The sequence below is a fragment of the Chrysemys picta genome, chromosome 13, assembly GCF_011386835.1.
Source record: "Chrysemys picta bellii isolate R12L10 chromosome 13, ASM1138683v2, whole genome shotgun sequence".
Lineage (NCBI taxonomy): Eukaryota > Metazoa > Chordata > Testudines > Emydidae > Chrysemys > Chrysemys picta.
In genome coordinates, this window is record NC_088803.1 from 8771219 (window position 1) to 8788283 (window position 17065).

A 17065-nucleotide genomic window follows, 5' to 3' on the forward strand; every position below is an offset into this window, starting at 1 on the left:
CCCTCTGATACACGAAGTCAGTAGAGGGTCCTGGCTGCAGGTCCTAGATTCCCCAAAGGAGATGGGGTGTCTCGAGAATGTACATACTCCAAGAGAAGCCAGGGACAGCTCAGAGGCCACACATCACTTTGATGGAAACAGTGGGAGTTTCCACAGATTTCATCCTGCGACCTAGTACGCACAGGTGTATGATCCGGTGTCTTTCTGCGTTATATAGCTCAGGGTGTGCGTGTCACTGTTACCGGATGAGATAAACTTTCCAGCAGCTCTGGAGAACTGGAATCCTGTAACAGTGTGATAACTGGAAAGAGCCAAACACGTGAGCTGAACAGACCCCCTTGAGAGTTACAGCTGGCATGGGGGGCTCAGGGAGAGGGTGGGGGGCACTGGGGTGTCTGGAAAAGACAACAGGTGACATTTCACTGCAGCAGACGGGGCTCAGAGAGCCGGGAGAAGGAGATGCCGGGGAGAAGATTGTTACTGACTAACTGGAGCAAGGGGAGCGGGGGGAATAATTGCCCATGGCAATTCCACTGCATCCCAATCTGACCCTGCACCCTAATCTAATATCACACAACACCCCAATATTACACTGCACCCTGAGATAGCACCATGCTGCACCACCACATCATACTACAACCCAATAGGAGAGGAAGTTGCAGCCCTTGATACCTCCACATTATACCCCATTACGGCATTGACCTGCAACCCAATGTACCGTGTGACTTGTGCGTGATGTAGGAGATCATGTAGGTCGGGCCCAGGGCTCCTTCATTCGGGTGTTGGACTACGCTGGGGTCCTGCTGCCCTTTTTGATAGAAGAATCTGTATCCCAAAGCCAGCTCACGCCCAGGAGCCGAGCACGTGAGGGCAACCCGCTCCCCTGGGAGATACACTGTGTACCCGGGGTCCTGCAAGAGTGTGGGGGCCGGCAGGTGAGCAAGAACAGATGCAGAGGGGTCAGTGGAGCGGGAGAGGCCATGATGGAGTGAGGAGAAGGGGGAAGAGATGAATCCTGGAGAGACATGATCACAAACAGTCTCATCTCATTGCCCCGCACCCACCCCCCAAGCTGGGAAATACACCACGGCAAATGAACCGTGGTCCACCTCTCTCTCTCTCTCTCTCTCTCTCTCTCCCCCTTTGGCAGGGCCGTCCCTACCCATACGCAAATTACGCAGCTGCCTAGTGCACCAGGAAATTTGGGGCAACAAATTTCCTGGTCCCCTGCGCCGCTGCGTGCTGCCCCAGCCCATTCTACGCGTCTTCCCCATGGCCCCCACCCCTGCTCTGACCCAAATCCGCCTCTTCCCGCCCCTGCTCCACCCCCACTCCCTGAGGACTGCAGAAGTGGTCGGGCCTGCCCTCACCGGTAAGTAGAGCGACCCGGGCCCAGCCTGTTTCGCTCCCCTGGCTCCCAGCCGCACTGCCAGCGAGTACTGGGAGGAGGTTCTCCCCTGCTCCTCAAACCTACGAGTCAGGGGAGTGGAGCAGGCTGGGGCCAGTTCACTCCACTTCCCGCAGGAAATGGCTAGTTCCCCTTCCCTCGGAGGACTGGGGCGGGCCCCACACAGCCCCCCAGTGGAGTCCTGGGACCCCACACAGCCCCCCCCCGTGGAGGCCTGGGGCCCCACAGAGGCCCCCCTCCTGGCATCAAAATAGCTAGGGTCAGCCCGGCCACTGGGATCTTTTTATAGATCCCAAGGCCAGAAGGAACCATCGTGATCATGAAGTCCAACGTCCTGTGTCACCCAGGCCCTAGGACTTCCCTGAACTGATTCCTCTGTGACCTAAAGCAGATCTGAGAGAAACATTCAGTCTTGATTCAAAAATCGCCAGCGTTGGAGAATCCACCACGACCCCTGGGGAATTCTCCCAGGGGTTCATTCCTCTCACTGTTAATATCTGAGCCTTATTTCCAGTCTGCATCTGTCTAGCTTCAGCTCCCAGCCTTTGGGTTGTGTTTGATCTTTGTCTGTTCTATTGAAGAGCCGTCGATTATCAAATTTCTGTTCCCCAGATAGGAACCTTCTCGTTGTTACACTAAACAGCTCAAACTCCTGGAGTCTCTCACTCTAAAGCAGGTTTGCAACCATTTAATCATAACCCTAACCCTGCCCTTCCCCCTCTCCAATTTATCACCATCCTTGAATGGTGGAGACCAGAACTTGATGCAGGATTCCAGCAGTGCTCGCCGCAGGGCCAAATCAAGAGGTAAGATGGCTCCTCGCACCCTGGCATGTTTGTATGTGCATGTGCCATCACCCCACCCCTGAGAGTCAAGGAGGAGGAATTATCCCCTTTTTAATGGGGGAAACTGAGGCCCTGAGTTCATCATGAGCTTAAAGGAGTTAGGCCCCCAACAAATCTCAATGGGATTTTGGCACCAAACATCCTTCATCTCCTTGGAGATCCCCCAGGGAAGTGACTGCTCCAAGGTCACGGGCAGAGTCTGTGGCAGGGCTGGGAACTGGACCCTCTCCAAGTCCCAGGGCACTGTCGAATTGTCAAGGCACATCTGCCTCAGGGCTTCCTATAATGTCTGCCATGGCACTACCTAGCGGTATAAATCAGACCCCAACCCACTAGTTCAGTGTCCAAACCATACATCCAGTCTGCCACCGCTGGGGTTTCTCAGTAGCCGATGGCTGTGTGTCTAGGTGGGTGACCAGCTCCCGGCTGCTCTAGGAAATAAACCCTTGTGTAGATTTTGCCAGGGAGAAGTGGCTGAGGAACGGGGATGGGGAGGGCCTTTGATGGTCCTTGTACAGCCACCAAGGTCTCTATGTTCTCTCGCCAGGTGTAACTGGGCACAGGCTGGAAAGCTGAGGCTGGGAGGATCATTGATGGAACCCCGACAGCTCCATTCCATCATCTTCATCACCCCACGCTGTCCATCTGGGGATGTTGGGGAAAGGAGCTCAGCTGGAGATGGGGGAAAGGGTTTGGGAGACTGGTATTCAGTAGAGAGCCACGTGTGTTTGTGTGTCTCAATGTCTGTTTGTTTCTGTCCCTGCTGCCCCCTGCTGGAGGGGATCCGCCCTGCTCTGTGTGTGCGACATTCATCTCATTGGCTGCAGGTTCTGGATTCCCCAAAGGAGATGGGGTGTCTCGGGAATGTACATACTCCAAGAGAAGCTGGGGACAGCGCAGAGCTCACACGTCACATTGATGAAAACAGTGGGAGTCTCCACAGATTTCATCCTGCCACCAGATGGCTCTACCCAGTACGCACAAGTGTATGATCCGGTGTCTTTCTGCATTACATATCTCACTGTGTGCGTGTCACTGTTACCAGATGAGATAATCTTTCCAGCAGCTCTGGAGAACTGGAATCCTGTAACAGTGTGATCACTGGGAGGATCTGAACATGTGAACATAACAGACTCCCCGGAGAGGTACAGCTGGTGTGGGGTCTCAGGGAGAGGGTGGGAGCTGCAGGGGTGTCTTGAAAATATAACGGGTGAGATTTCACTGCAAGAGAACAGGCTCAGAGAGCCGGGAGGAGGAGATGCCAGGGAGAAGGTTGTTACTGGCTAACTGGAGCGAGGGAAGGATACAGGAGGAATAGTTGCCCCTGGCAATTCAACTGCACCCAACCTGACCCTGCACCCCAATCTAGCATCACACCACTCCCCAATATAACACTGCACCCCAACATAGCACTGCACCACACCCCAGATCTCACTGCAATCCAATAGGAGAGGAAGTTGCAGCCCTAAACACCTCCACACTGCACCCCAGTGCAGCATTGACCTGCAACCCAATGTACCGTGTGACTTGTGTGTGATGTAGGAGATCAGGTAGGTCGGCCCCAGGGCTAAAGAGAAAGAGAAAAAGGCCTTATTCTGCACTGATATTGAGAGAGGTTCGCTCAGTCTGGATATGGTCTCTGCTGGAGCCTGGCGTATTGTGTAGTCCCAGGAGCAGGGCCCCGGCTCATCCTTGATTTCCATCTGGTCCCAGTTATTGGAGTTGGAGATTTCACCCAAGTGCCAGTAGAACCTGAATTTCATCCTTCTGACAGCCTGAGAGCTGAGCAGATGACTGAGAGCGGCTCCCTTCGGAGATACATGGTGTATGGGCGGGAGGTGGGGAGGCACAGAGAGAGCCTGGGGGCTGGCAGGGAGTCTGGAACAGAGGCAGGGGAGAGACCCCAAGGGAGTGAGGGGAAGAGCAGATGGGGGAACAAGGCCCCAACCCTAGTCCCACCACCCCTCTCTCGTGCTCCAGTGCCTGTGACATACTTGATGGCTGATATACATGGGGGAGCTCTCCAGTAAACCTGTGGGAACAGTGCCCCCTCCCCAGTACTGGCCACTCCACTGGGACCAGGGACCTCTTCCGAGACCAAATCCCTGCTTTGAGAGAAGAATTTGTATCCTATGGTGCTTTCACCCCCGAATGCCGAGCACCTCAAGGTAGCCCCAGAAGACAATGGCCACTCCAATTTCCCGGACAGTTCATGCCTAGCAACTAACGAACATGGATGGCCCACCCTCTGCAAGAAGGCAGTGAGCTGTGTCCAGCTGGAGAACAAAGGGCTAAGGAGAAGGGTCAGGTGACAAGGTTTCCCTGGTAACAAGAACAAAGGATTGAGGAGGGGCCAGGTGGGGTTGCTCTGTGGGCTGCTGGCAGCAGAAGACGCTCAGGGACTGGGACTACAGAGGGGCCAGAGGACTCTGGACTGACCCAGATGGTCTTTGCTGTAACTTTCTGTTCTCTACGGTAACTAAGGAATTTCTACGCTGGTTCTGAAACAGCCAATAAACCTCCTGTTGTTACCGCACTCGCTGAGAGTCACTGCAGTTTAAGGAAGGTGGGGGCACGTTGCTCGCTGTGGGTGTGCAAGTGTCTGTCTCAGGTGTGCAATGAGGTGGTGTCACTGCGGGGAGCTCGAGGCGTGACCCAGGGGTGCTGAAGGCTCCAAGGTTCAGTCCCAGGAGGTGCTGCAGACAAATGGCCCCTAGTGAGACTGTGACCCTACGGGGGCTGACACATGGAAGGGGCCCTCCCAGGGACTGCTCCAGAGCGGCTCTAGAGCACCGCACCTGAGGCTCTGTCACAGGGTGGGTGTCAGATCCCTAGAGACTCTCCCATCAAACTGCAGGAAAAACAGGGGCTCACCTGTCACTGGGATGGAGACGGAGTTGCTGTTCCTAGATGAGATCTCTCGATTGGATTCCTGTCTCCAGTACGCACAGGTGTATGTCCCAGCATTTCCCTTCTCAGCTGTGAGCTCCAGCCGGGCGCCTCCATTTGGGTGTTGGACTACGCTGGGGTCCTGCTGCCCTTCTTGAGAGAAGAATCTGTATCCCGAAACCCGCTCAGGCTCAGGAGCCGAGCACGTGAGGGTAACCCGCTCCCCTGGGAGATACACTGTGTACCTGGTGTCCAGAGAGAGCGTGGGGGCCGGCGGGCGATCTAGAACAGAGGCAGAGGGGTCAGTGCAGAGGGAGAGGCCACGATAGAATGAGGAGAAGGGGGAAGAGATGAGTCCTAGAGAGACATGATTGCAAACCTGCCTCATTTCACTGCCCAGCACCCACCCCCCACGCTGGGAAATACACCACGGCAAATAAACTACAGCCCATCTGTGTAAGTGTAAGAGGGGGGAGAACCCATCAGCCGACCTTCAGACGTGCCTAGCTGTAGCTAGAAGGCGTGAAAGAGAAATGAGGAAGTTCAGGCGGATGTGGGGAAGGGAGAGGGGAGTTTTCCACCCACCGCATTTCCTCTGGGGTCTCTGCAGAACCTGCTTTTAATGTCCCACTGGGCGGTGCTGGGTCTGTGCCCCCTGGCCCCGAGTCCACTGTGGGAGCCCAGAGCTGGGGTAGGGAGAGCTCCCCCCTCCACACAGCCCCATCCCGCTGGAGCCCTGTCTGGGGGGGACTCAGTGTAACGGGGAGGTGGGTGCTCAGTCTCCATGACCCGTCCAGCCCTCGCTCTCTCTGCTGAGGCTGCCAATGAGGGGCTGGGTATCTCCCATGGGCATGGGGGCATCTTTTCCCCTATGGCCTGGGCTGGGACCCAGCAAAGGGAGGCATCAGCTGGGGTCTCTCTTCCACCCCCACGGACATAGCTCCGGACCGGAGCTGCTGCTGCTGGGACAGGTTCCACAGGAGATGCCTGTGAATGGGGCGGCCTGACCACCCAGCCAATGACACGGGCGCAACCAGGGATCCCCCCTTCCTTTGAATTCCACACATCACAGTGTGGGAGGACGGGGGATCCCCACCCCCCACTGCCTGAGACCTCCCCACCCCACCGCGAGCATCTCAGCAAGGACAGGAGACGACGTTACCTGCAGGGATCACCGGCGTGGGCAGAATCAGGAGAGGGGCTGGAAGAGAAGAGGACAGAGGGAGTCAGAGCTCTGGGGAGCGGATGTGGGGTGTATGAGGATGGAGTGATAGGGGACAGGGGTATCACTGGACAGACACACAGAGGGATGGGGGCCGAGGAAGGTCACTTACCCAGCAGAGGCAGAAGGTGAGTTAGCGCCATGCGGAGCTCGTCGTTCTGGGCTCGGAGCTGGGCTCTTAGCTCAACCACCGGCCCCATCTGGGTGCAAGGAGGGGGATGGGTCCCTCCTCTCTGACGAAGGCAGAGGAAGTCAAACCCTCAGGCGTGGTCACTGCTCAAATCAGGGACTGGAGAGACACTGGTGCCTGGTGCATAGGGCGTGCATAGGGGAGGTGGCCATTTATCAGAGCTGACAATTGGTGTGGGGGTGGGGCAGCAGCCGCAGGTTTCTGACGCCCCCAGGGGTGAGCCAGGGATTCAGCTGGTGCAAAGGAACCTCAGATGAGTTACACTGGCTCACACCCGCTGGGATCTAGCTCTAATGACTCCAGTGGAGCTACGGCCCATTGACCCCAGCTGGGATCTGGGTCCATTCACTCAATGGAGCTACGGCCCATTGACCCCAGCGGGGATCTCGCTCATTCACAGGGAAGACTCGGAAACCAGCCCTCTGGTCCTGCTGTGGCCTTGGGGTGTGTTTTAATCTAACATTTGGAGGTTCTGCTGCAGCGCAGGGAGCTTAGCACACACGGGGAGTGACGGGGCTGGGGAGGGTTTCCAGTCCCTAAACCCCGACCCCGTGTGATGGGTCTTGACCCCACACTGTCACTGAGAGGGGTAACGGGAGCTGGAGGGCCCGGCCCAGTTGGAGACGGAGCCCAGCTGGGGAAGGGCTGGGCAGTGAGCAGAAAGGGAGGCAGCCCAGAGGAGATGTGGGGCTGTGGGGAGAAGCTCTCCCACCTCTCTGGTTGCTGGAGGCTGGAGTGAAGGTCCAGAGAGAAGTATATGTGCAGACAGCCCAGGGAGGAGCTGGGGAAAGGGCCAGGAGGGAAGCCAAGGTAGGATGGAGTCCGTTTATTGATCCCTCTGCCGCTATTGTAGTTAGCCGACCTTCCCCAGCAGTCTCTTGGGATCCCTTCTGCATAGTGTACCCACAGGGGAGCGGGTTCTCCTGAGGTGTGAGGCTCCTTGGTGTGAACTGGTGTTGGGGTACAGATCCTTCTAGCCAAATAGGCAGCAGCTCCCCAACATAGTCCCAAATGCAGGAGCCCGGATGGAGCTCACGGCAGAGAAGCGAAACGCTGGGTCGTGAACCTGTGCGCAGGGCCGGCTCCAGGCACCAGCCGACCAAGCACGTGCTTGGGGCAACACCTTGGGGCAGGGCGGCGCTCGATTTTTTAATTTTTATTTTTTTGGATTCGGTGGCGTAGCGCTCGGAGGGGGGGTGGGGGCTTCGGGCGGCGCGGCGCTCGGAGGGAGGGCGCGGGCTTCGGGCGGCGTGGCGCTCGGAGTGGGGGGCGGGGGCTTCGGGCAGCGCGGCGCTCGGAGTGGGGGGCGGGGGCTTCGGGCAGCGTGGCGCTCGGAGTGGGGGGCGGGGGCTTCGGGCGGCGCGGCGCTCGGAGGGGGGGCGGGGGCTTCGGGCGGCGTGGCGCTCGGAGGCGGGGCAGGGCTTCGGCCAGCGTGGTGCTTGGAGGGGGCGGGGCTTTAGGTGGCGTGGTGCTGCGGGGGTGGGGATTTCGGCGGCGCTCGCGTGGGGCGGGGTTCGGCAGGGCGGCGCTCTTCGTTTTTGCCTGGGGCGGAAAAAAACTTAGAGCCGGCCTTGCCTGTGCGTACTAGAGATGGTAATCCAATGGAGAGTTCCTATCTAGAGACAGTACTCCCATCTCCACCACAGTGACAGGTGAACCCCCTTTTCCTGCAGTTTGATGGGAGAGTTGCTGGGAATCTGAAGCCCACCTGAACATCCCAGTTTCTCCCTCTGTTTCTAGTCAGTGCCTCTCCCTGCATCTCAGCTACTCTGTGGTGGGCTTAGGGATCCCATCCCCCCAGCAAAGACTGCGCAACCACTAGGCACTTCTGTGGGGAAGCTCACAGTGCTGGGCTCAAAGCCTTCAGCAGGTCCAGCATTCAGGACAGGCAGGATATAAGTAGCAAAGGCTCAGGAGGCCCTTGGGCAGGGGCTCAGCATCAAACTGTCTGGGAGGCTCAGGCCAGGGGCAGGGCAGTGAAGGTTCAGGGCTCAGGCCCTGCTGCAGAGCAGAGCATGGAACAGTCTGGGAGGCTCAGGGCTTGGGCAGGGCAGAGCAGTGGATAGTTTAACATCCTGGCTCTGGCGGACGGGAGGCTAGCACAGGCCTCCTGGCCTTGGTGGGAGGCTGCCCCCTCAGGGGTGGGGTTGTCAGCAGGGCATAGAGGAACCGGGGCCCACCTGACTCCACCATCTCCCAGCCTAGGCCCTAACGGTGGTGCAGTGCACTGCCACTGGGTCAGCAGGGAATCCAGCCGTAAGACGCTGACTGCGTTCACACAGCAATGCAGCCAGACTGGAGTCGCTATCCCTGAGCCACGTCCTCCCCTCCCTTCAGGGTGTCCCTGGGTGACCTCTGTCTTCTCGGGGGAGGGAGCCAGCCGCGGTCACAGCCACTTCTCAGTGTCTATGTCGGCTGGCGGCTCCAGCAGCTCTGGCCAGTCCCCAGCTCAGCGAGGCTCCCTTCAGTCTCCAGGCTCGGCAGTGAGCAGAAGGCGTCTGTCTCCTCTGGGGGCTGCAGATCAACTGAGCTCCAGGACCCGCCCTTTATACTTCCTGTCCCGCCTCCTAACTTCCGATGGGAGGGTCAGTCACAGCTTGGCTCCGCCCATCTGGGCTCAGAGCGTGGTCCCTCCCGCTTTGGCTCAGTGGGAGGCCACTCCGCCTCACTACACACCACAACTGGTGGTTGCTTTTAGAATTAGATTGCACCAAGCCAGTAACAAATGTGGACTCCTAGATCACTATACCAGCCTTATCATGGAGTCACAGACAGTCCCCTTAGGTTCTCCAGTCTATCTTGCCAGCCAGACAAGCTGGAATTAGTGGTAATGGTCACTTACACCAAAAATCACATCACATTTAGGTTGCTTCCTGGCCCAAGAGACCAGTCACTTACCTGAGATCAACTGGTACCCTAGATCCTACACCAAAGACAACATCTGTAGCCAATCCTGTGATAAACTATCGAAAGGTTTATTAACTAGGCAAAATATTAAGAGTTCTCTGCAGGTTAAAGCAAAAAAAAAAAAAAAACATTAACACACCAATGAATTACCATCTAAATCCAAAGAGTGACAGATTTGTAGTGATCTGTCAATTCAAAGGGTCTTTCAGGGCAGTCCTAGAAGGCAGCCCTGGGGATCTCTGGCTTCAGTTCAGTGTCTCTGGCCCTTCTGAGTTCAAACAGTTGAAAAGATGCAATTTCTTCTTATCAGGGATTTTTATTCCCTTCTCCCAGAGTTCAAGAAGATGGGACGAGTTCCCATCCACATCTCCTCTTCATGGGTGGGGGGATGCAATCAATAAAGTGTTTTGTCCTCTCATGTTCCACAATGGTTTCCCTGGTGTCTGTGGGCCTACTTTTGCTGGGCAGGAAATGATACCTCCTTTGGCAAACCTGTTTTTCACACTTGGCCATGCTTCTCTCCAGATTGTGTGGGCATTTACAATTCCAGAGGAAACACTTAAATATCACCTTATAACCACAGTTGCCAACTTTCATGTGGTAAATCACAATAAGCCCAAAATCAAGCTAATCCAATTTCAAAACAAGGCGAAAACAAGCCAATCCCTAAGAACCCCAACACTCTATGTGACTAGATCCCCCCGGCGTGCAGTCTGGGACAGTGGTGGGCCCACTGTGCATCCCTGACTCTCTCTCCCCTTGACTCTGCTTGCCGGGAGCCCATCAAAAAAAAGAAGCAACAAGCTACAAGAAGTTACAAGACAAACAAGCTACAAGCCAAAAACTAGCCAACATGCAACTCACAAGCCAATTAAGCCACAAACAAGCCCAGTTGCTGCATTTTTTTTCGTGGGTTTGGCATGTCTGCTTATAACATGGGATATGGATATTATCAGTGAGATTAATGAAGGCAGCAACATACAAGCATTTCGTAGAGTCTAAACACTAAAGATATTCTTAAAAGACTAATACAGTAACTCCTCGCTTCATGTGGTAATTATGTTCCTGAAAAATACTATTTTAAGCGAAATGATGTTAAGCGAATCCAATTTCCCAATAAGAATTAATGTAAATAAGGGGGGTTTGGTTCCAGGGAAATTTTTTTCACCAGACACAAGACATTATACATACACATACACAGTATAAGTGTTAAACAAACAATTGAATAATGTACACAGCAATGCTGATTGTGAAGCTTGGTGAGGTGGTGGAGTCAGAGGGTGGGACATTTCCCAGGGAATGCCTTGCTGCTAAATGATGAACTAACATTCGGCTGAGCCCTCAAGGGTTAACACGTTGTTGTTAATGTGGCCTCACCCTCTACAGGGCAGCAGGGATGGAGGGAGGAGACACAATGGACACATGGCAGTGGCTGCAAACATTCCCTGCGGAAACTGAACATGATGATGAACCCAGGTTATCCCACTGGAGTGCACCACTCCCATGGGCACCAGGTTTGTACAATTTTTGGTGGTGCCCAGAACAGGTCTAAGAAGAGCCGTCCTGTCCCAGTCCCAGCCCACCCCGCTCCGCCCCGCTGGCTCCCGGCGTCACTCAGGGAAGGGGGTGGAAGCCGCAAAGAGGCAGGGCGGGGGCTTGAGGAAAGGGGTGGAATGGGGGCGGAGCAGGGGCAGGCTGGGGCTGGCTCGCTAGCTGCTGCCAGCACCAGGCTGCCCACTAACTCCCCAGACCACCCTGGATCCAGAGCCATCCTGTCCACAGGACAGACCGGGACAACTGCCCCGGGCCCCGCGCTTTCGGGGGCCCCGTGCTTCAGGAGGACATGGGGTCCAGGGCGGCCTGGGGGGTTAGCGGACGGCCTGGGGCCAGCAGCAGGGAGTGACCTGGCCCCAGCCCGCCCCCATTCCACTCCTTCCCCCAAGCTCCCACCCCCACCTCTTTCCAGCTTCCGGCCCCTCCCCCGAGCGATGGCGGGAGCTGGTGGAGCAGAGTGGGGCGGGCTGGGGCCGGGTCGCTCGCTGCTGCCAGAGACAGGCCGCCCACTAGCCCCCCAGGCCTACCTGGACCCTGTGTCCCCCTGAAGCACGGGGCCCCTCAAAGCATGGTAAGCCCAAACATTGGTGGAGCTGGGCCCACATTCCTAAATATTGGTGTAGCACGGGCACGACAGGCCCATATAAGTCGCCGCCTATCACCACTCCCTCCACTTTCCAAAGTGTGTGTGTGTGTAAGACCGAGACGCACCTTCCACCTGTAAGCAGTGATGAGCTGCCAAAATCTTAATGACTGGTTCCCTACCGGGACTTTGGCGGAAAGTCCTTCTCTCGCTCCGGGTCTTCGGCAGCACTTTGGCGGCGGGTCCTTCAGTGCCGCCGAAGACCCAGAGCAAGTGAAGGACCCGCTGTCGAAGTGCCGACAACGACCCGGTAGGGAACTGGTTATTAAGTGCTGCCCAGTGAGTACAAGCCCCCCACCCTAACTGCCCCCCAGGGCCCCACTCCCTATACAACTCGCCCCGCTCCCTGTCCCCTGACTGCCCTGACCCCATCCACCACCACCCCGACAGACCCCCGGAACTCCCACACCTCCCCAACCCCCCATTCCCTGTCCCCCGACCGCCACCCCAGAACCTCCGCCCCCTCCAACTGCTCCCTGCCCCTTATCCAACCCCTCCTCCCAGGCCCGGCCCGGCCCGGCCCGGCCCCCTTACCATGCTGCTCAGGGCAGCGTGTATGGATGCCGCACGGCCCGCTGGAGCTCGCAGCCCCACCCCCTTACCATGCCGCTCAAAGCGTCAGGAGCTGCAGAGCTGCCCATGAGCGGTCCAGAGCGCTGGCACCGGGCTCTGCGGCAGGGGGAAGGTGGGGGAGGGGCCGGAGGAGCCTTCCCAGCCAGGGGCTCAGGCGGGCCGGACAGGACAGTCCCGCAGGCCGGATGTGGCCCGCGGCCCGGAGTTTGCCCAGCCCTTTAACAACTGGTTCTAAACCGCTTCTAAATTTCACAACCGGTTCACGCGAACCGGTGTGAACCGGCTCCAGCTCACCACTGGCTGTAAATACGCTGACCCCACTCGAAGCACATTGCCTTTTTAAGTAGATCAGCAAGTTGAGACAGCAGCTGCTGCCAGCAAGCTCCCTCCGTCCTGAGCCCTGTCGTGTCCCCCCCCCCCAGCTCTGTGGTGATGGGGTACAGGAGTGGGGGGCAGGAGCGGGGGGATGGGGACACCCTGACATCAGCACCCCTTTTCCCCACCCCCCAGCAAGCAGGAGGCTCCCGGGAGCAGCCCCAAGGCAGAGGGCTGGAGCAGCACGTGGCAGTGGCGGGAGGGACACCTGAACTGCCGGCGATTCATAGCCTGCTGGGCGGCTGCCGCACAGGGAACTTAGGGGAGCTGATGGGGGGGCTCCCGGCCCACTCTGGTTCCAAGCCCCCACCAGCTCCAACGGCTGCTCTTCCTGCAAGCAGTGGATGAAGCAGGCAGCGTCAGAAGGGAGCATTGCACAAGGTGCGTTTCTCTGGGCAGCGCTGTATGAGGGATTGATTGATTGTCTTCCATCAAACGTCAGCTGAGCTGCTTATTGGACATCCTGCGCTAATCAATGGAACATGAACCAATGGACATTGGGAAGCCCATCGATATTTCTTTAGAACTCCATCTTCTTCTTCTACTTTGTCTTCTCATTGAAAGGTAAATACCTCATTTGCGAAGCATATTTTCGATTTGGTTTCCATACCCACACCGTGTATGGTGCTTTGTGGTTGTTAATGGTTTAAAACTATTTACACTGATTACTACAGAATAGGGGTTTTTTTGGCTAGACAATATCGTAGGAGCAGGTGGGAACTCACAACCCCTCACCCCTTTTCACACACCTCTTTGCTTCCTCCTGCAGTAGCAGATGAGAGCAGCCAGGCCTCCAACCAGAAGCAAGACGCTGCCTGTTGTCAGCAGAATATCAGGGGTATTGTGTGAGGCTGTTTATGCAAGAGACAAAGAAAAGAGAGGGGAGGGGACATGAGAACAGCCAGGGAGCCCTGGGACAATGTCTGGGTCCCACAGAGGAATCTGCACTTGCAACAAATTTGCTGTGACAACCCTTTACTGTGTCTATGGCATGTTCTGTCTGTAACAGCCTGTTTCTTGTTCCAAAGAGGGGAAGGATGGTCCAGTGGTTATGGGGCTGGCCTGGGGCACTGGCTATCGTGGTTGGATTCCCTGTTGTACCTCAGGCCCCTTGTGGGACTTACCCTCTCTTTGCCTCCATTCCCCATCTCTACAATGGGCATGGAGGAGCTATATTCTTTAACGAATTGTAAGCTGCTCAGATACTTGGGCCATCGAAGTATCATAGATAGAAAGGGCCTGGGGAAGAAAGGAAATTTCCGCCTCCACTTTGTTTTCTATCTCAATGTGACATCTCTCACCTCATGTGATCTCCCTTTCCCAGGAGCTGAATTAAGAAATTAGGGAAGTCTCACCAGTCCTGGTGACATTCGCAGTGACGTTCACAGCCCAGCTCCTGGGGGACGGGATCCACCTCCCGCTCACATTCTCCTCGTACCCACAGGTGAATTCCCCGATGTTGTTGCAACCGGCCTGGGGAATGCTGAGGACAGAGATGTTTGTAGAGCCGGTGCCAGGCTCCATGGTGCTGATCTCAGACCCTACATTCCCAGGGATGATCTCAGCCTCATCCATGTAGAAATGAAACCTCTGCTCACCATAGTTCCCGGGGGGCCACACAGGTAATGAGCAGGGGAAGCTCTTTGCTCACTACTCCGGATGGGGGACTGTGGTGCAGGGAATGTGCACCTTAAGGGGCACTGTGGTGCAGGGAATGTGGTAGGGGGCGCTCTTCCCACAGAGTCAGCACAGACTCTAGTGCGGCACTAGGGGGCACTGTGCTGCAGGGAGTTTGGTGTGGAGCTAAGCAGGGGGTGGTCTCCACTCACAGTCAGTTGTAATCCCACTGCTCCAGTGTGACGCTAGGGGGTGCTGTGCTGCAGGAGCTGTATTGTCGTTTCACATGGAAATCTGGCTGCCTCTTCACTCACGTTCTTTATTGTTCCCCTGGCACCTCTGTGACCAGCTGATTCCCGAAAATGTCCCCTAAAGCCCCAATTGCAGTCAGGCTTCTCCCTCTTTTGTCCCTTATGCAGCGTTGCCATGTGGCTCTTATAGATCTGCCATGGCCCACCCCAGAGGTGGCTGCATCTCAGCACCGGCAGCGAGACTCCGGCGTAGTGTTGAGTTTGGGCCTGTTTAAACAGCTTTCAAATCCCATCATAGATTCAGGGTATGTCTACACTACGAAATTAGGTCAATTTTATAGAAGACGATTTTTAGAAAGCGATTTTATACTGTCGACTGTGTATGTCCACACTAAGCGCATTAAGTCAGTGGAGTGCGTCCTCACTACCGTGGCTAGCATCGACTTACGGAGCGGTGCACTGTGGGTAGTTATCCCACAGTTCCTGCAGTCTCCACTGCCCATTGGAATTCTGGGTTAAGCCCCCAATGCCTGATGGGGCAAAAACATTGTCGCGGGTGGTTTTGGGTACATGTCGTCAGTCGCCCCTCCCTCCGTGAAAGCAACGGCAGACAATCGTTTCACGCCTTTTTTCCTGGGTTACCCATGCAGATGCCATACCACGGCAAGCATGGAGCCCGCTCAGCTCACCGTCATGCACTTTAAAAGCTCACTGGCGCTGTTTGCTGACTAGGTCAGACCTCAGCGCAACCAACATTCCCATTGTTATTGCTGCTTGCTGTGTGCTCCATAATATCTGTGAGAGTGAGGGGGAGACGTTTATGGAGGGGTGGGAGGTTGAGGCAAATCGCCTGGCATACAATTTTGAGCAGCCAGACACCAGGGCAATTAGAAGAGCACAGCAAGGCGCGCTGCGCATCAGAGAGACTTTGAAAACTAGTTTCATGACTGGCCAAGCTTCAGTGTGACAGTTGTGTGTGTTTCTCCTTGATGCAAACCCGCCCCCTTTACTGATTTTAATTCCCTGTAAGCCAACCACCCTCCCCCCTTTGAAATAAAGTAGCTATTGTTTTGAAACCATGCATTCTTTCTTTATTAATTAAAAAAAATGAGATAACGGACAAGATAATCCGGGTGGGGTGGGGGAGGAGGGAAGGACAAGGCTACATCGCTTATTGTAGCCACACTAAAAATCAAACTGTTTGAATGACAGCCTTCTGTTGCTTGGGCCATCCTCTAGAGTGGAGTGGCTGGGTGCCCGGAGCCTCGTCCCGCCACCACCGCGTTCTTGGGCATCTGGGTGAGGAGGCTATGGAACATGGGGAGGAGGGTCGGTGGTTATACAGTGGATGCAGCGGGGGTCTGTGCTCTTGTTGGCTTTCCTGCAGCTCCAACAGATGCTTCATCATGTCCATTTCTCCCCCAACAGACACTTCATCATGTCTGTTTGCTCCCGCATTAGCCTCAGCATTGCGTCCTGCCTCCGCTTTTCATGGTCACTTAATTCTTTCCTGACCTCTGCCACTGAATGCCTCCATGCATTAAGTGGGAGGACTGCATGAGCTCAGAAAACATGTCATCATGCGTTTTTTTTTTTTTTTTTTGCCTTCTAATCTGCGATAACCTCAGGGACGGAGATGATAGGGGAATGTAGAAACATTCTACGCTCTACGATTCTGGGGGGACTGCATGGTCACCTGTGCTGCTGAGTTCGCCACGCTGACCAAACAGGAAATGAAATTCAAAAGTTCCCAGGGCTTTTCCTATGTGCCTGGCTAGTGCATCGGAGTTCAAAGTGCTGTCCTCAGCGGTTACAATGGAGCGCTCTGGGATAGCTCCCGGAGGCCAATACCATCGATCTGCAATTAGTAACTGAATTAGTAACTTGCTAAAAGCTAGGGAACAAAGGGTAGGAATAAATATTCAGTTTTCACAATGGAGAGAGCTAAATAGCTGTACTCCCCAAGGATCTTCCCTGAGACATGTGCTGTTCAACAAATTCATAAATAGAGCGAACAGTGAGGTGGTAAAATCTGCAGACAATACAAAATTACTCAAGATTGTTACGTCCAAAGCACACTGCGAAGAGCTACAAAGGGATCTCACAAATCTGGGTGAATGGGCAATCAAATGGCAGATGAAATTCAATATTGATAAATGCATAGTAATGCACATTGGAAAACAAAATCCTAACTAAACATAAAAAATGATGGTATCTACTTTAGCTATTACTACTCAAGAAAGATCTTGCAGTCACTGTGGTTCATTCACTGAAAACATCTGCTCGATGTTCAGTAGCAGTGAAAAAAGCTAACAAGATGTTAGGAACCATTAGAAAAGGGATAGATAATAAAGCTGAAAATATAATGCCAGCATATAAATCCATGGTACTCTCATAGCTTGAATATTGTGTGCAGTTGTGTTTGCCTCATCTAAAAAAAAAAAACAAGATATATTCGAATTCAAAAAGATATAGAGAAGAGCAACAAAAATGCTTAGGGGCATGGAACACCTTCCATATGAGGAGATAAAAAAGAAACTGGTATTGTTTAGCTTAGAAAAGAGATGACTAAGGGGGAATATGATAAATGT

General features: G+C 54.9%; 1 protein-coding gene across 1 annotated transcript in view; it reads right to left on the reverse strand.

Annotated features, from left to right (window-relative positions):
• LOC122173027 (Fc receptor-like protein 5) overlaps positions 1–14181 on the reverse strand; it is a 40997-nt gene extending 26816 nt beyond the window's left edge. The window contains exons 1-4 of the mRNA XM_065566531.1: positions 14032–14181; positions 6477–6597; positions 6305–6343; positions 5128–5424 (exon numbers count right to left, since the gene is read on the reverse strand). Coding sequence (XP_065422603.1) covers positions 5128–5424; positions 6305–6343; positions 6477–6597; positions 14032–14181 — 607 coding nt within the window. The remainder of the gene's footprint in view (positions 1–5127; positions 5425–6304; positions 6344–6476; positions 6598–14031) is intronic.
• Between the last annotated feature and the right edge of the window lie 2884 nt (positions 14182–17065).